The sequence below is a fragment of the Ascaphus truei genome, chromosome 11 (assembly GCF_040206685.1).
Source record: "Ascaphus truei isolate aAscTru1 chromosome 11, aAscTru1.hap1, whole genome shotgun sequence".
Classification (NCBI taxonomy): Eukaryota; Metazoa; Chordata; class Amphibia; order Anura; family Ascaphidae; genus Ascaphus; species Ascaphus truei.
Genome location: NC_134493.1, coordinates 11,994,886 through 12,011,517, shown reverse-complemented (window position 1 = coordinate 12,011,517; position 16,632 = coordinate 11,994,886). Strand labels below are relative to the sequence as shown.

The 16,632-nt window shown below is 40.8% G+C and overlaps 1 protein-coding gene across 5 annotated transcripts in view; it reads right to left on the bottom strand.

Moving 5' to 3' along the window:
* Positions 1 to 13,749, bottom strand: part of KATNIP (katanin interacting protein) — a 184,407-nt gene extending 170,658 nt beyond the window's left edge. For all 5 annotated transcript variants that reach the window (XR_012787351.1, XM_075565272.1, XM_075565274.1 and 2 more), the window contains exons 1-3: positions 13,652 to 13,749; positions 6,678 to 6,838; positions 1,481 to 1,557 (exon numbers count right to left, since the gene is read on the bottom strand). Coding sequence is in view for 4 of the 5 variants with exons in the window: in XM_075565272.1 (XP_075421387.1) it covers positions 1,481 to 1,557; positions 6,678 to 6,807 (207 nt within the window). In the remaining variant the exon portion in view is untranslated. The remainder of the gene's footprint in view (positions 1 to 1,480; positions 1,558 to 6,677; positions 6,839 to 13,651) is intronic.
* Between the last annotated feature and the right edge of the window lie 2,883 nt (positions 13,750 to 16,632).

Here is a 16,632-nt window from a genome sequence, read left to right as displayed (position 1 = left end):
TCAGCCAGGCATGAACCCAGGCTGGGAAGGCAAACACAACGGGGCTTGTCAGAGGTGAGGAGCGGCGCATTCCAGGTATCTGCCAGGTACATACTGGGTATTTGCTCGAATAAAGTGTGTCGGTGCAGTAGCATCATGCAGGAATGGATAGTGGGACGGAGCATCTATAAGGATAGGGTGGAACTCCGACAGAGGCCTGGTCCTCCTAAGACACATTTCATCTGGGGCAAGTGTTGCGATGGACGGGTGCGTAAGAAACCCGACCCAAAGTTTTACAAATAGGTATCCTATATTCTTCATGTTGAAAGAGTTTTCTGTTATCATCATCACTAATCAGTGGATGACATGGGTTCCTAATGTCTGTAAACGGTACTCTCGTTAATGTCATACCATCTTACATTTGTAATCTGTTATTGTATTGCAGGCTCCAGGTTAATGAATGGTACTTCAAATTTGGTCCCAGTGAGGACATGGGAATTTCACCCAAGGGGAGAGTGTAGCCATGGCTGGTCCAGGGCTATATTTTCTGCCTCCTGTCACGTAAGTCCTAGTAGCTATAGGCAGTGTCAGGCTATCCTGTGGGTTTTACCCCGTCGTGCCTCACTGTGTGACCGGGGTGGAGGTAAACTGGGTCTGTGTACAGCCAATCATGGTGCAGACCTTGTGCCCTCCCCCTCTGAGCCTTAGGGAGGAAGTGTTCTAAACTATAGTCAGTTGAGCTCTCCCCCTCCTGGGGTAGAGACGTGCAGTTAAGCTCTCCTCCTCCTGGGGTAGAGACATGCTGATCTAGTTCCTCCTGGCTGGGAGTGAGATATGCTCTCAGCCACTTAGGGGGTTGAGGTGAAAAGATCTAATAGACTGCAAGGCCTCAATTGAGAGAAGCCAGGTACCATCCAGAGGCTTGGGAATTTTTCTGAAAACCCTATGCATACACTGCAATAACAACTGCAGTGGGTGCCTCAATAAAGGATCCTGTTTTATATACCTCTGTCTAAGTTACAGTCTATTGGGTAGAGGTATGCGAGAAGACTGTCATGTTGGGGACTGTCTCCAGTATACCTGGAGCCTGCTATGACTGGAGGCGCTGACACCATGAGAATAGCCTGAAGGATCACCAAAAGCCTGTCCTGTTTCCCCATACCAATGCGGACACTTAGCATCTCCTGGACCCTTACAGGTAACAAGCACCATGACACCTGTAGCAATAGCAAGATCTCCCAGAGGGGGGCGGGGGGGGGGGGGGGGAAGCAGTGCTACATAAGCAATCTTTTTTTTTTTTTTTTAAGGACTTGAACCTTTACTGAATCTAGCCCAATTTATTTTCTACATGTAATACAAGAAAATTAATTGTAAACACGCATTAAAAAAAAAATGACTTAGTGGCCAGAAACAAAATCAGTGATCCATTTATTTACATTTTATTTGTAAAACAGGGTACTTTGCTTTAGTATATAAGAAACGTTAAAATATTTCTCCCTACCCGAACCCATGGTTTTCTCTGAATCTTGCCTGGTGCGGTATGACTTCTCCATCCGTGCAGTACCGAAAAACCATGATCTGCAATACAAATATACAATTATATCTGAGGAACAATCATTGGAGATCACATAACTAGTTCATTCCAAAACTGAACCCATACATTATCTGTGTAAAAAATAACACACACAAATATACAAAAGCAAAGGAAGCTCATGCTCCAAAAATATTTAAATACATACAGTGCCTTCTAAATCACACCCTTGTGGGTGTCTTTTTGTAATTTATTATTTACCTACTAATGTTGTAAGTTCTCACATGGAAGACACGTGTTCCGCAGAAATCTTCAAGTGATTTTAAATGCGAGTGATTTTTTTTATTTGAACTAGAGCAAAGAGAAGGGGATTACAAAATCTCCCTAAAGTCCCTATTTACTGCACTCAGGATATAGTCACAGAATAATGGGGGCTAAATAGTTTCAGACATAATTTTCAGACGGTTATTGGGTCAAACTGCATATAGTAACTGCTCTCATCGCTGTAGGAGGACAGATGCTAGTAAAAGCCATAAATTGCCCAAAAAATAATAAATGTTTATCCATACAAATATAGGACAATGACGCAAGAAAGTGAATATATACAATGTGCTGGGTGAAAACAAAACCCCCAGCAAAATGGGGTGATCGGATGCTACTGAGATTAGATATTGAAGAAAGTACTAATAATTTTTACTCAAATGGTTATACTCGTAGCAACTCGGAATCGATTATACTCGTAGCAACTCGGAATCGGTTATACTCGTAGCAACTCGGAATCGGTTATACTCGTAGCAACTCGGAATCGGTTATACTCGTAGCATTGCTTCATTGGAGAAATCTAAAGATAGAATACTATATACAGCTAAACCCCGTGGGGTCCACAACCCAAAGACCGCGTTACAACCGGGGTCGCGTTAAAATTTCACCGGCATCAGCTCTGGAGCTTCCTCATTACAGATTTAAATCTCCTCCATTTTGCCGCCTTACCAGTGCTCTCCTCTTCCTGCTGTCCACTTGCTCATATCTCTCTGCTCTCTTGCCGTCGTATGCCATTGTTTTTTTCAAACATTCAATTCAATGCTTTATTGACTACCAGACACAGCCACAAACACAATTAAACATTAATACATTTTGTACAAAACACATGCAGGGATTGAACTCGGGACCTTCTGATACCAATGCCTTGCTTCTTACCTCTACACCATAGGTTTGGTGTGACAAGACAGAACCTATAAATATATTTATCCTCTACAACACAAGCTACATGTCAATGTGAAATCTTAAGTCTATTTCTAGCTGTCTATGACATCACACAGTTCTGTGGTCTAGTGGAAGAACTTCTTACCAACATATGCAAGGGTCCTGGGTTCAATTCCTGTATGAAATGGTATAATTAACTTTTTTAATAAATTATTATTTTAATTATGTTGTATAATTTATAAATATATAATTCTTTATTATTCTTTATTAAGTAATAATTATTCATTAATCAATAATGATGTATTAATAATAATTCATTATTAATCATTCTTTATGATTAATTATGTATTATTAATAAGTATGATGATTAATTATTATTAGCAGTTAATTAACTAATTAATAATTAATTAATAATTATGTATTAAGTATTATTAATAATTATTAATATATATATATAATTATATAATATAATACTATTATTATTAATTATATTATGATTAATAAGTATGATTATTAATTATCATTAACAATTAATAATTTTGACTAATTAATAAGTATTACTAATACCTAATAATTATTAATACCCAATTAGTAATAATAATTATTAATACTTAATTATTAATAAAACTTATTAATACTTAATAACTATTAATAATTAGTAAGTATTAATAATTGTTGTTAATAATTAAGTATTAATAATTATTATTACTAATTGGGTGATAATTATTAAGTAATTATTAATACTTAATTATTAATAACAATTATTAATACTTACTAATTATTAATAATTAGTAAGTATTAATATGTTTCATTAATAAGTAAGTATTAATAATTATTATTAAGTATTTTGTAATAATTATTAATTAGTTAATTAACTGTTAATAATAATTAATAATCATACTTATTAATAATACATAATTAATCATAAAGAATGATTAATAATGAATTATTATTAATACATCATTATTGATTAATGAATAATTATTATTTAATAAAGAATAATAAAGAATTATATATTTATAAATTATACAACATAATTAAAATAATAATTTATTAAAAAAGTTAATTATACCATTTCATATTCTATTTCTAGCTGTCTATGACATCACACAGTTCTGTGGTCTAGTGGAAGAACTTCTTACCAACATATGCAAGGGTCCTGGGTTCAATTCCTGTATGAAATGGTATAATTAACTTTTTTAATAAATTATTATTTTAATTATGTTGTATAATTTATAAATATATAATTCTTTATTATTCTTTATTAAGTAATAATTATTCATTAATCAATAATGATGTATTAATAATAATTCATTATTAATCATTCTTTATGATTAATTATGTATTATTAATAAGTATGATGATTAATTATTATTAGCAGTTAATTAACTAATTAATAATTAATTAATAATTATGTATTAAGTATTATTAATAATTATTAATATATATATATAATTATATAATATAATACTATTATTATTAATTATATTATGATTAATAAGTATGATTATTAATTATCATTAACAATTAATAATTTTGACTAATTAATAAGTATTACTAATACCTAATAATTATTAATACCCAATTAGTAATAATAATTATTAATACTTAATTATTAATAAAACTTATTAATACTTAATAACTATTAATAATTAGTAAGTATTAATAATTGTTGTTAATAATTAAGTATTAATAATTATTATTACTAATTGGGTGATAATTATTAAGTAATTATTAATACTTAATTATTAATAACAATTATTAATACTTACTAATTATTAATAATTAGTAAGTATTAATATGTTTCATTAATAAATAAGTATTAATAATTATTATTAAGTATTTTGTAATAATTATTAATTAGTTAATTAACTGTTAATAATAATTAATAATCATACTTATTAATAATACATAATTAATCATAAAGAATGATTAATAATGAATTATTATTAATACATCATTATTGATTAATGAATAATTATTATTTAATAAAGAATAATAAAGAATTATATATTTATAAATTATACAACATAATTAAAATAATAATTTATTAAAAAAGTTAATTATACCATTTCATACAGGAATTGAACCCAGGACCCTTGCATATGTTGGTAAGAAGTTCTTCCACTAGACCACAGAACTGTGTGATGTCATAGACAGCTAGAAATAGACTTAAGATTTCATATTGACATGTAGCTTGTGTTGTAGAGGATAAATATATTTATAGGTTCTGTTTTGTCACACCAAGCCTATGGTGTAGAGGTAAGAGGCAAGGCATTGGTATCAGAAGGTCCCGAGTTCAATCCCTGCATGTGTTTTGTACAAAATGTATTAATGTTTAATTGTGTTTGTGGCTGTGTCTGGTAGTCAATAAAGCATTGAATTGAATGTTTGAAAAAAAAAAACCCCGATGGCACACGACGGGCAGAGAGATGAGCACGTGGACAGCAGGAAGAGGAGAGAGATGAGCTGTAAGAGGAGAGTGTAAGGCAGCAAAATGGAAAATTTGAGATGCAGGTAAGCCGGCAAAATGGAGGCTTTCAATTCGGGAGCCATGCTCAGACTGCGTTATTACCGATTCGCGGTATAGCGAGGCGCGTTATAACGGGGTTTAGCTGTATATGGGATGTGGACACTATTAACAATTTTGTACATAAGAGTCATTAAGAAACGGACGATTCCGAGTTGCTACGAGTATAACCATTTGAGTAAAAACTATTAGTACAGTACTTTCTTCAATATCTAATCTCAGTAGCATCCGATCACCCCATTTTGCTGGGGGTTTTGTTTTCACCCAGCACATTGTATATATTCACTTTCTTGCGTCATTGTCCTATATTTGTATGGATAAACATTTATTATTTTTTGGCCAACTTATGGCTTTTACTAGCATCTGTCCTCCTACAGCGATGAGAGCAGTTACTATATGGAGTTTGACCCAATAACCTTGTGGCAGGACTGCCTGTGGGCGAGGTCAGACAATAGTCCACACGCGTAGGTTTTATTTCTCCACAGCAGAACTAAACATTTCGGCACACTGTCCCTTTTTAGGCAATACAAAACTCATAGGAAACATTGCAGCAAAATAACACCTACTCCACATTGGGAGAACTTACTAACAATCTAAGCCCTCTCTATCAGGCTGGCTGGCTATCTCCAGTTCCCAACCTTTTAACATACAACACAAGTCAGGAAGCACTATTAACGTTCTTACTGTGTTTTACAGAGAGAGTTGGAAATCCATCTGGCTAGGAGCGTGCACAGGACAGCTCTGCAGTCTGAGACAGCCACCTTCTACAAGCAATACATTCCTTATCGAGGAGGCTGTCAGTTGTCTCTGCTTACTTCCTGATTGCCAACCATTCTTCCTGGGTTAACCTTCTGAGTGCTGGATGAAGGACTGGATGGAGTGCTGGATGTAGGATGAAGGAGTGCTGGATGTACGTTTCCCAGGCATAACTATCAGTACCTGACTTCACCCTGTCACAAACCGTCTGACAATGTCTGGGACTATTTAGCCCCATTATTCAGTGACAATATCCTGAGTGCAGTAAATAGGGACATTTTGTAATCCCCCTTCTCTTGGCTCAAGTTATGATTATTTGCTCCGTATATACACCGGTTGGTGATAACCTTTGATAACATAACTAGGTGAGCTGTTTTCCAATTTGAGGTGTAAACAATGATTTTTTTATTTACCTACTGAATTTTGTGTGAGTGGAATGTGTAGAGTGCTGAATGATAAGGGCACAAGGGCCCGATCCGCGGTTCGGATCATCCTGAACAAGAGAATTTGGTGGATTTTGCCCCCACAAACTCTCCCACCTCGAAGTAAAATGTAAAGGGAGCACAAAGTATAGATAACTATAAGAATTATAAGACATTGGAACATATTACCTTTTTTGTATTATTGTATTTTTAACATAAAGATATACACACACACACACACACACACTTTACTTACCATTCACCTTTGATTTTTTTGAACCACCTCTTACTAAATCCTGAGTACTTTGCTGCTTTCTCAAATCTGCATTAGCTCCGTTCAAATATATACAAAAACCCTGTTCCAGATGCTCCAACTTAATTTGCATGAGGTCCTTTGTTTTTAAATGATTTAATACCCTAAAGAAGAGCAAATGTTGCATCGTTAATAGAAAGTGTTGAGTAACAGAAGTACATTTCTCCATTACCTAACCCATTTTTAAATTACTTTTATATTTTATGCTTTAATCAAAAAAATGTTTTAACCTACAGCAATTTTCTATTATAGACAAATACTGGTATGAAGGTATTTTTCCTAAATGATGACATTTGTTTATTTATATATCTATAAAATAAGTTATTACATTGAGTAAATCTTATTCTGCCATTATTTTCACGGTTTCCACATCCTACCAAATTTTCTAGATAATTTTGCTTATTACATTATAAGACTGCAGTGATTTTGACTAGATCCAGATATTACTATACATGTTATCTTACAAGAGACAAATAGTCCCCAATGCTAGATCAAACACAACAAATTATTTAGCACATTAATATGTATTTTATCTATATTATTTATTCATAAATATGGGTAATTTAGTTCAATACGTTGGCCAAAATATTTGAAGCCTACAAACACGTCACAGTGACCCCATTTCAGTTGGTCCTACACTACCAATACCATACTGGCTTATGTATTTCTGCCACTGCATAGTGAGAGGAGGAAACAAAAACACTACAGCCAACAGCATGGGGTGTGAGACATACACGTGGTGCCCGAAGGGTCAAAATGTACCAAGCACTATATGTGCCATGTATGAGCTGCAGTGCAGTTAAAAGCAGAAGTGCCCTAATAATTATATGGAAAAAAAATCTACAAAAAAAGAGCAAAAAAAATAAATAAAACCCATGTATATGTATATATGGAAGAAAAAGAAAACGCGCACTCCATGGTGTATTACTGTTATCAAAAAGATTTTAATGGAGCTAAAGTGGTACGATATGTACTCGTTCCTCTGAACGCCTCTGGAGGAAATCTCATACGCTCGCAGACTTCCTTCACTACAAATTTATGCTATCCTGTTTCAACTCTGCCCTCTCTCAGGCTAAATAAGAACGCTTGAAAAAGAACGCTCCGACGTTCGAAATGCATTGGATGGGTCTTTTGCCACATTAAAGTGCCCTTTTAATCATTTTTTTGTCCTGGTTTCTTCCTGCTCCGTTTGTGCTAGTGCGCTTTTTGGTCTCCCTTTTCCCTGTATTGCATTGAGTAGCTGCACAGCCTGCCTGCCTGCCCTACCAGGATGTGAGTATTTGCATATTTTTCAGGGGAACCTGCCAATGAGACTGATGGTGAATGGGTTGCACCACACACCACCTGTCTTCAGGAGGATAGTACCCATTATATGACACAATAGGTACTATATCAATTGTTAGTACCCTGGTACAGTGGTCTGGCTTATTATCATTTTGAGATATACCTGCATTTGAGCGCTTCAGCTATTTTCCATACTCAGGCTAAACAAACCTACTTTTCATCACTAATCAACACACACAAGTCTAACCCATGCCGTCTCTTTTCTGTCTTTGACTCTCTACTCAGACCACCCTCAGCTGCCTCCTCTTCTTCCTCCATCTCACCTCAGGACTTTGCTGACTTTAAGGAAAAGGTGGAGTCCATACGGCAGAACATCCCACCTGTTGCCTCCTCCCATCCCACAATGCTTCCCAACTCTCCTCCTGCCTTTCTTGACTCTTTTTCCGCTATCTCGGAGGACGATGTGTCACTGCTGATCTCCTCTTCTCCCTCTACCACTTGCCCTCTTGATCCCATTCCCTCCCATCTCCTAAAACCTCTTGCTCCTTCTATAATCCCTATGCTAACACAGATCTTTAACTCTTCCCTCTACTCTGGTACCTTTCCATCATCCTTCAAGCATGCAACAGTTATACCATTACTCAAAACCAGCAATCTTGACCCTACCTGTCCTTCTAACTATCGACTTGTCTCCCTCCTGCCTTTTGCCGCCAAACTCCTTGAACGTCTTGTATTCTCTCGATTGCTACACTTTCTCAACACCTATTCTGTCCTAGACCCTCTACAATCTGGCTTCCGCACTGCTCTCTACTGAAACAGACCTCACTAAAATAACTGACGACCTCTACGCTGCCAAAGACAGAGGTCATTACACTCTGCTCATATTACTCGACCTCTCTGCAGCATTCGACACCGTGGACCACCCTCTTCTCCTTCACATTCTCCATACTCTTGGTATTCGGAACAAAGCTTTATCCTAGATCTCCTCTTACCTCTCCCATCGTACCTTCAGTGTCTCTTTTGCCAACACCTCCTCCTCTATTGATCTCTCTGTGGGGGTACCCCAGGGCTCTGTCCTGGGACCCCTTCTCTTTTCTCTCTACACACTCTCTCTAGGTGACCTAATCACATCTTTTGGGTTTAAATATCACCTCTATGCTGATGACACACAAATTTACCTTTCAACCCCTGACCTTACACCTGCTATACAGACCAAAGTTTCTGAATGCCTCTCTGGAATATCATCCTGGATGGCCATCCGCCAACTGAAACTTAACATGGCAAAAACAGAGCTCCATATACTTCCTCCCAAACCTGGCCCTACTACCTCCTTCCACATTGCTATTGGAAATACGATCATTCACCCAGTAGCCCACGCACGCTGCCTAGGGGTTACACTTGATTCCTCTCTCTCATTCTCCTCTCATATTCAAAAAGTTTCTAAAACTTGTCGCTTTTTCCTCCGCAATATCACAAAGATACGCCCTTTCCTCTGTTACTCAACTGCTAAAACTCTGACTCAGGCCCTCATTCTCTCACGTCTCGATTACTGTAACCTCCTGCTGTCCGGCCTTCCTACCTCTCACCTGTCTCCCCTACAATCTATCCTAAACGCTGCTGCCAGAATCACTCTACTCTTTCCTAAATCTGTCTCCGCATCTCCCCTCCTGAAATCCCTCTCCTGGCTTCCGATTAAATCACGTATCTCACACTCAATTCTCCTGCTCACTTTTAAAGCTTTACATTCTTCTGCCCCTCCTTACATCTCAGCCCTAATTTCTTGCTATGCACCATCCCGACTCTTGCGTTCTTCTCAAGGATGTCTTCTTTCTACCCCCTTTGTATCTAAAGCTCTCTCCCGCCTTAATCCTTTCTCACTTTCTGCCCCACACCTCTGGAATGCCCTTCCCCTCAATACCCGACTAGCCCCCTCGCTAGCCACCTTTAAGACTCACCTTAAGACACATCTGCTTAAAGAAGCATATGAGAAGCACTGGATAATCATGGACACAGGACACATAAAGCTTGGCCCCCTGCAGACGCACTTACTAGTATTCCCTCCTACTGTCTCTGTACGTTCTCCCTACCTACCAATTAGATTGTAAGCTCCTCGGAGCAGGGACTCCTTCCTTAATGTTACTTTTACAGTATGTCTGAAGCACTTATTCCCATGATCTGTTATTTATATTATTTGTTATTTATATGATATGTATTACTACTGTGAAGCGCTATGTACATTTATGGCGCTATATAAATAAAGACATACAATACAATACATACAATAAAAACAATGTAAAGGACATTGGAGAGGTCAATATTCAGCACCCTGGAGCAAGGATCGCAGTCCGCAAAGCGATTCCCAGGTAGATGTAAGCTGTACATCCCTGTGATGTGGAAATCAGCAGGCAGGCTGGCAACAGATGCTGGACAGGAGCGGAACAGCTCATCACAAGCATATCCCCCAGTGTAGCAATAAGGGAAACACATCTTGTAGCAACGTGCTGGACTCTGTCCCACAATGATGTCACGCAAGTCAAATGGATGGGGGGGTGGGGGGTGTGCTCGGCGGCTCACTATGGTGCTGCGGGGATGCAGAGCTGCAGGGGACGCAGCGCGCTCAACCCCACACCCTCCCGTTACCGGACCGGAGCAGCCTCCCTCCCTCTCTCTCCTACCCCCGGCGGAGCCACAGCATCCGGATCTCAGGGAGAGGGGGGTGGTGTGTGTGCACACATCGGTGACAACTCCTGGTGGAAGCTGGCAACACTGACAGCCTCTTCTGCCAGGAGTGATGTCAATTCCGTCCACTTCCGCCTCAATCGCATTCACGCCGCTAAAGAAGTTTCACTTCAAAAAAACTAAGCTAAAATAAATAATGTTGCTGAATACTAAAATAAAAAAAAAAAATAAAAAAAAAAACGTTAGGCCAAAAGAAAGAAAAAAAAATATATGAGATAATGAATCACAACAAAAAATAAACAATACATTACTAACAAGTGACAAATGTTATACAACATAAAACTAGAATGTGAAAATAATAAATACATTGATAAATGTATTGGTTGTAAAGTATTTAGATTGTAAGCTCTTGGGAGCAGGGACTCATTTTCCTAAATGTTACTTTTAAGTCTGAAGTATTTCTTCCATTTGTGTTATTTATATCGTATTATTTATATGATTGTAACTATTACTGCTGTGAAGCGCTATGTACATTAATGGCCCTATACAAATAAAGACATACATACATACTTTATACATACAAAAAAATAATAATCAAAAATGTACATTCTATTCCATACATCTTTATTAAAAATACAAAGAAAAAACATTTGGAAAGCAAGGAGGAGGGGGAGAGAAAGGGGACATAGTGATACAAGGTAAAATCCTGAGAGATGGGTTTGGATAAATATACTAAATACAGAGAGGAGAGGAAAGTGTGTCATGTGAATGGACCAGTGACCAAAAAGGGAGGGGGTGTCTGTGATGACTGCCAGAAACAAAGTAGTGAAATGGACAAACTATAGGACTTTAACCAGTGTGCTGGTGTCTGGACATTTATTGATCCAATCTGAATATCCAAAAGGTTTCCCTCCAGGAAAGGTATCTGAAACGATCCCCCCTAGGAGGGATGAAGGGATGTTAGACACCCACGACCTTCAAACAACCAGGTTCCTTATGTTTGTCAATACAATGTCTGGACACACGGTGACCAACATTGCCCTGGATGACATTACGGCGATGTTCTAAGAACCTGGTACTAAGCACATGTAGTGCAGCCCACATACTGAGGTCCGCACAAGAAGAAAAGTACAGAAACAACATAGGTGCTCAAACAACTCATATGTCCCTTAAACGTTCACCTGTTGATTGGGAGCAGAAAGTGTTTTTAGTGATCAAATGCTTGCATGTTAGACATCTGCTCCTACCGCAATAGAAATTGCCTGAGACTCCAACACCAAGGGAGTAGGAGAAGTCAGAATTTTTGATCTTGCTAGGTGCCAAATAGCTCTCAATATTACTGGTGTAGCACTGTCATCCCCCCCCCCCCCCCCCGCCCCTTCGGGGAGATACACAGCATATCCTACCTAGTGTGTGGTGCAATACCTGTTAGGGTCAGGAGAGCTGAGTCTGATCTGCGATGTAGTGGAGATCAGGACAGGCTTAGGTTCATTCTCTTGGTGTTCAGCGCCTCCAGCCGTAGTGGGTTCTAGGGCGTCCAGAAATTAGCCCCCACTACTGCATTCTCTCCCTCCTGCCTAAGGACTGATACTCAGACAGGAGTGTCATAACAAGGGTCTTTATTGTATGGCAGGCATCCACTGCAGATCTTCATACAGCGATGCAGAGTTTCAGAGGTCCCAGACCTCTGGATGGTGATGGCCCCTGGTCTTACAGGGCCTCTGTGGCTGAATCTGATGTTTCCTCAGTCCAAAGACTGAGGGTGAACACGCTCATCCCACCATGGGAGAGACCAACAGCTCTCTGCTTCCTCTCTCTTCCAGAGCAGGACTCTCTAAATTTGGTAGTCCCCTAATTAGGATACAAGGGGCGGGCTCATGGTCTATACTTATCGCTGATAGGCTTACACAGGCCATGTGTCACCACCTTACTCTTGTCCATCATAGAGCATGGGTAGGGGTCACAAGCCCACAGATTAACCCCTTACAGCCTGCAGCTAGCAGGACTTACATAAGAGGGTGGGGAAAGATAAGCAGAAAAGACATACCCTGTTACACTAGCTTTTCTGTAAGCAAGAGGAGCAGAGGGCCGCTGTGGGCATAAAAAAAGAGGGTCACATAAGAGAACACTCTTGCACTCGGCACACTATCAGCCAGCACAAACCCCTATTACAGTCTGTAATACAGCTGTACCTAGCCCTGCCCCCGAACAGTCTGTAATAGGGGTTTGTGCTGGCTGTTGGTGTGCGGGTTCGCCGGTGAAGGCTTTCCCTTACGGCATCACAGGAGCACCCCTGCACCCCCACGCTGACTCCTTCCCATCGGAGCATGACGGAGGGGTCTGGGACTTTGGGAGTGACGAGTGCCATCATATCTCCTTCCTGGACCGTGGGATTCCAGCTCAGCAGCACACCCCACCTGTGAGCAGGTTTTTTTTCTAATCGCGATTTTCACACGTTTGTGAGTGTGCCTTTCTAAGTTGTTTTTTTAAAACTCAGTCATTGTAATAAATTGTATTACACTACGGGGCATGCACTGTTTTTTGTTTTTTAGATTGAGCTGCTTCTGAGGAACGGACCAAATTCCAGATAAGACACCAAGAGTTTACTGGACTATCTACCCTACATCCTCTTTACAATTCGTTTTTTTTTTCTTCTGTATTTTAGTGTTTTCAAATGTTTATTGATTTTCTTTTAGCACTGATCACACACACACACACACACACACACACACACACACACACACACACACACACACACACACACACACACACACACACACACACACACACACACACACACACACACACACACACACACACACACACACACACACACACATTTTAGCACAATTTTAACCCTTCAGGCACCGCATGTATGTCACGCACCCCATGCTGTTGGCTGCAGTATTGTGTTTCCTCCTCTAGACTGTATCTCTATGCCTTTTATATTTTACCTGTTTCGTTGTTGAAGCAATAGTAGATATTCATCATGTTTCTCATCAAACTCATTTACAATGCCAATAATCTCCTTCTAAAAAAAATAAATAAATAAGTTAAACGTTCAGTTACAACTGCAGTGCTTTCATCAATTCATGTGTGGCTGCCTCCCGGTGCTACAGTGCAAACAGATCTTAAATGCTAATGAGAAGAAGATGTGTTTTAATTTCAATTGAATGTTTTAAAAACAAGATAAAAAACAAAAACAAATACTGAACGCATGTTTTTGCTGAGGTTACATACATTTTGTTAGTCCAAATTAAATGGCATCTCCTGTTTATATAATTGCTTCATTCTCAACATTCTTCATTTAAAAAGGGCACAAAAACCAATTACAGATCAGCTTGTGAGCTACATAATTGAATGAATGAATGAACACGTAATGAGTATTTGCCACAACGAAAACAACTGTATAAATACCAACCTGCAGAACAGCAGCACGGTATCTTACTGTACACTACATGTAAATGTCCACATCTTCAAATGAGTCACAGGGATTATTACAATGTTTATGGTACCGTCTACTGTCCCAATAACTGTAATATAGTCTAGAACCACATGTTTGTAACTGTATGGATGTAAAAAGAATACACAAGGTCCTATTAACGAAAGGGCAGTAATGATTATAGCACATGAGAAGGTCATTTCACTATGTGCAGTAATTACTGACATATTTAACAAAGCTCATTATCAACAGTATGAATAACTAAATGTAGGAAACGGCTAATAAATACACTGTGCAGCTTAATTTATTTTATAGTTCATTAAAAAGTGATTAACTTTTTTCCAGTTCTAATATGAAGCTTTATTACACCGATTAGTCCAGTGAATCCCACAATACTTATTCATTTAGCTTCAACTATAAACCTGAAAATATTTGATTATTGAGCAATACTTCCAATAGTTTTTTTGTTTTTTAACCTTTCTGTATATGTACTAGGGGGTATCTCTGAGCTGAAGACTCAGAAAGCTTTGTAGTCCCCCGATTGCAGAGATATTTCATTTTGTACTTATTCCTGCACTTTAATAGATTAGGATACCCGCACTTGTGCTGTCGCATAAATGTGATGTATACATTATCACCATTATACATTAACATGGCGAAACTTAAATATGTGCTTAGAAAATAGGAGAACGTAGACCGGGAGATCCGGATATGCAATGCATATGGACCACGAAAACCATCAGCTGAATGCAACAACCTCCCTCTACAGACCTGGAGTTCCACCAATGAGAACACGAGAAGCAACCTTACCGCTACCCGCTTCATCAGGGTGTGAGAAACATGTAAGTGCAAAACACGTAGAGGTCACATGAGGTTGCTGCTCGCGTTCTCATTGGTGGAGCTCCAGGCCTGTAGAGAGAAGCTGTTGCATTCAGCTGTGTGAGTATTCGTCATCCTGGTGGCTGGAGACCGTTAGAGAAGAGAGAGAGGTGAGGGGATTGGAGAAGAGAGAGAGGTGAGGGGGTTGGAGAAGAGAGAGAGGAGTGAGGGGGTTGGAGAAGAGAGAGAGGAGTGAGGGGGGAGGGGGGAGAGAGAGGAGTGAGGGGGGGGGGAGAGAGAGGAGTGAGGGGGGAGGGAGGGGAAAGAGAGGTGAGGGGGGAGAGGTGAGGGGAGAGAAGTGATGTGAGGGGGGGAGAGAGAAGTGAGGGGGGGAGAGAGAAGTGAGGGGGGGAGAGAGGTGAGGGGGGGAGAGAGGTGAGGGGGGAAGAGAGGTGAGGGGGGGGAGAGAGGTGAGGGGGGAGAGGTGAGGGGGGGAGGAGAGAGGTGAGGGGGGGAGAGAGGTGAGGGGGGGAGAGAGGTGAGGGGAGAGAGAGGTAGGGGGGAGAGAGAGAGAGGGGGGAGAGAGAGAGGGGGGAGAGAGAGGTAGGGGGGAGAGAGAGGTAGGGGGGGAGAGAGAGGTAGGGGGGAGAGAGAGGTAGGGGGGAGAGAGAGGTGAGGGGGGAAAGAGGTGAGGGGGGAGAGAGGTGAGGGGGGGGGAAAGAGAGGTGAGGGGGGGGAAAGAGAGGTGAGGGGGGAAAGAGAGGTGAGGGGGGAAAGAGAGGTGAGGGGGGAAAGAGAGGTGAGGGTGGGGAAAGAGAGGTGAGGGGGGGGGGGGGAAGAGAGGTGGGGGGGGGGAAGAGAGGTGAGGTGGGGAAAGAGAGGTGAGGTGGGGAAAGAGAGGTGAGGGGAGGAAAGAGAGGTGAGGGGGGGAAAGAGAGGTGAGGGGGGAGGAAAGAGAGTTGAGGGGGGTGGAAAGAGAGGTGAGGGGGGTGGAAAGAGAGGTGAGGGGGGTGGAAAGAGAGGTGAGGGGGGTGGAAAGAGAGGTGAGGGGGCTGGAAAGAGAGGTGAGGTGGGTGGAAAGAGAGGTGAGGGGGGTGGAAAGAGAGGTGAGGGGGGTGGAAAGAGAGGTGAGGGGGTGGAAAGAGAGGGGAGGGGGGGAAAGAGAGGTCAGGGGGGGAAAGAGAGGTGAGGGGGGGAAAGAGAGGTGAGGGGGGGAAAGAGAGGTGAGGGGGAAGGAGGAGAAAGAGAGGTGAGGGAGGAGGGGGGGGGGAAAGGGAGGTGAGGGGGGAGGGGGAGAAAACAGAGGTGAGGGGGGGGAAAGAGAGATGAGGAGGGGGGAAAGAGAGGTGAGGAGGGGGAAAGAGAGGTGAGGGGAGGGGGGGAAGAGAGGTGAGGGGGGCAGAGAGGTGAGGGGGGGAGAGAGGTGAGGGGGGAAAGAGAGGTGAGGGGGGAGGAGGAGAAAGAGAGGTGAGGGAGGAGGGGGGGGGGCAAAGGGAGGTGAGGGGGGAGGGGGGTAGAAAAGAGAGGTGAGGAGGGGGGAAAGAGAGGTGAGGAGGGGGAAAGAGAGGTGAGGGGGAGGGGGGGAAGAGAGGTGAGGGGGGGAGAGAGGTGAGGGGGGGAGAGAGGTGAGGGGGGGAAAGAGGTGAGGGGGGGAAAGAGGTGAGGGGGGGAAAG